Below are 1,448 nucleotides of genomic sequence, written 5' to 3'. Positions count from 1 at the left end.
ACAAACAAAGCCAAATCGAGTTGGTAGACCTGGATTCTCGAGGGTTCCATCCGTTGGATGGATTACATCGGCCGACGTGGCGGCAAATGCGGAACCCTGCAGACATGGTCTGGCTAGGATAAGACTGCGGTGGGGTGCCCTTATATGATGCTTGTCAAGTAAATGCCATGGGAGACTCTGCCATGTGTAGCAGCTACCATGTGTGGTACAGAGGACCACTCGGGATCCTAAAAGCCACCGAAGGTAAGGCGGCCAGCCGTGCAGATCTGTCGCCAGTGGTCGTGGTTCTTGCAAAGGACATGGATTAGGGGAGCACTGTTGCTTTGCTGGAGGCAGCATGGCGGCACCATCATGTAATGGTCATTTGCGTTGGTGGGCTGGTTGCACCCTGAGGGGCATGACAGGTTAAACAGGTAACTGGCCAAGTCTAGGGATATTTCCTAAATGTAAAAATTCATGCCATGCGTGGGAGGCCCGTGCATACGCCTGGAGCAGAGCTGGCTGGAGCCGTGTGGGAAAGGCACCATCAAGTCCATACCCTTGCGCGCGCTGGTGCGGCCGGTGGCCACTTTGCCACGCAAAAACGACCCTTGGGTCGGCGCCAGGACCAGTATCATTATGGAGGTCTACCGGCAACCCGGCCCCCTGGACGTGCTTCTCGGTGATACCAATGGAGAGCTGTCGGTACTGGCGCGGATTCAGTGGCTGGCCCTAGACCTTCCGGGTTGCCGTTGTTAGCAGCCGGTTGAACTGTTTGGTGATCCAGCTCCGCCCTTGCACATGAGACCAGAATAGCAGCTGGTTCCCAGGGCCGGGGAGGGTATGGGGTCCTTGTTGTTCTCGGCACAGGAGTTTGGCAAATAGTCGGATATAAACCAGATAAAGGAAGAGAATCTGGCCTGCATTGGCAGGAAGAAACCAGGCTATGTAAAATTCATGGCCTGTATACTACTTGCTCTTACTATGCCAGATTACATAGACTACCTGAGCCTGGTAAATATAGAAGGCACGCTTTGTTAACGGGCTGTTGGTGTATTTAATCCCAACCAGCTCCTTTAGCCATGGCATCTGCCCCCTAGTGGTGATAAGGATGCCACCAATATGCTCCAGCAGTTGCTTATGATGTTATAAATATTAATGGACCATGTCTCCATTCCAGTTGCCTTGGTGCATTAGTCCATGCTGGGTGTCACAAGCAGCAGCCCGCGTGAGCTGCAGGTAGTGGTGGTGAAGGTTATTTCCGGGATTGGTAATAAAGGAGTGGCCTGGCCGATGGTTGGTGAAGGAGTCCTGGATGGTGTCTAGCCTTACCACTGGGCGGATGCCAAGGAGCAAAGTATCACAGAGGGTGGCGGCTTCACGGATGAAATACTTGGGCAGCGCGCGAAATGCAGTTATAGTGAGTCTAAGGTCCCCCAGCATAACAATCTCCCTGTCCGCAGACCAAT

The 1,448-nt window shown here is 53.4% G+C and overlaps 1 protein-coding gene across 1 annotated transcript; it reads right to left on the bottom strand.

Moving 5' to 3' along the window:
- Window positions 1-1,134: 1,134 nt before the first annotated feature.
- BDV14DRAFT_186342 (uncharacterized protein) lies at window positions 1,135-1,431 on the bottom strand (the record flags this gene model as incomplete). Its single annotated transcript, XM_073770796.1, has 1 exon — window positions 1,135-1,431. A coding segment is annotated over one exon (297 nt), but the record flags the coding sequence as incomplete, so codon positions are not given.
- Window positions 1,432-1,448: the final 17 nt, after the last annotated feature.

This window comes from Aspergillus stella-maris, assembly GCF_047715825.1.
Source record: "Aspergillus stella-maris strain CBS 113639 unplaced genomic scaffold BDV14scaffold_186, whole genome shotgun sequence".
Taxonomy (NCBI): Eukaryota; Fungi; Ascomycota; class Eurotiomycetes; order Eurotiales; family Aspergillaceae; genus Aspergillus; species Aspergillus stella-maris.
The sequence above is the reverse complement of the archived record's forward strand: the minus strand, read 5'-3'. Positions and strand labels throughout refer to the sequence as shown.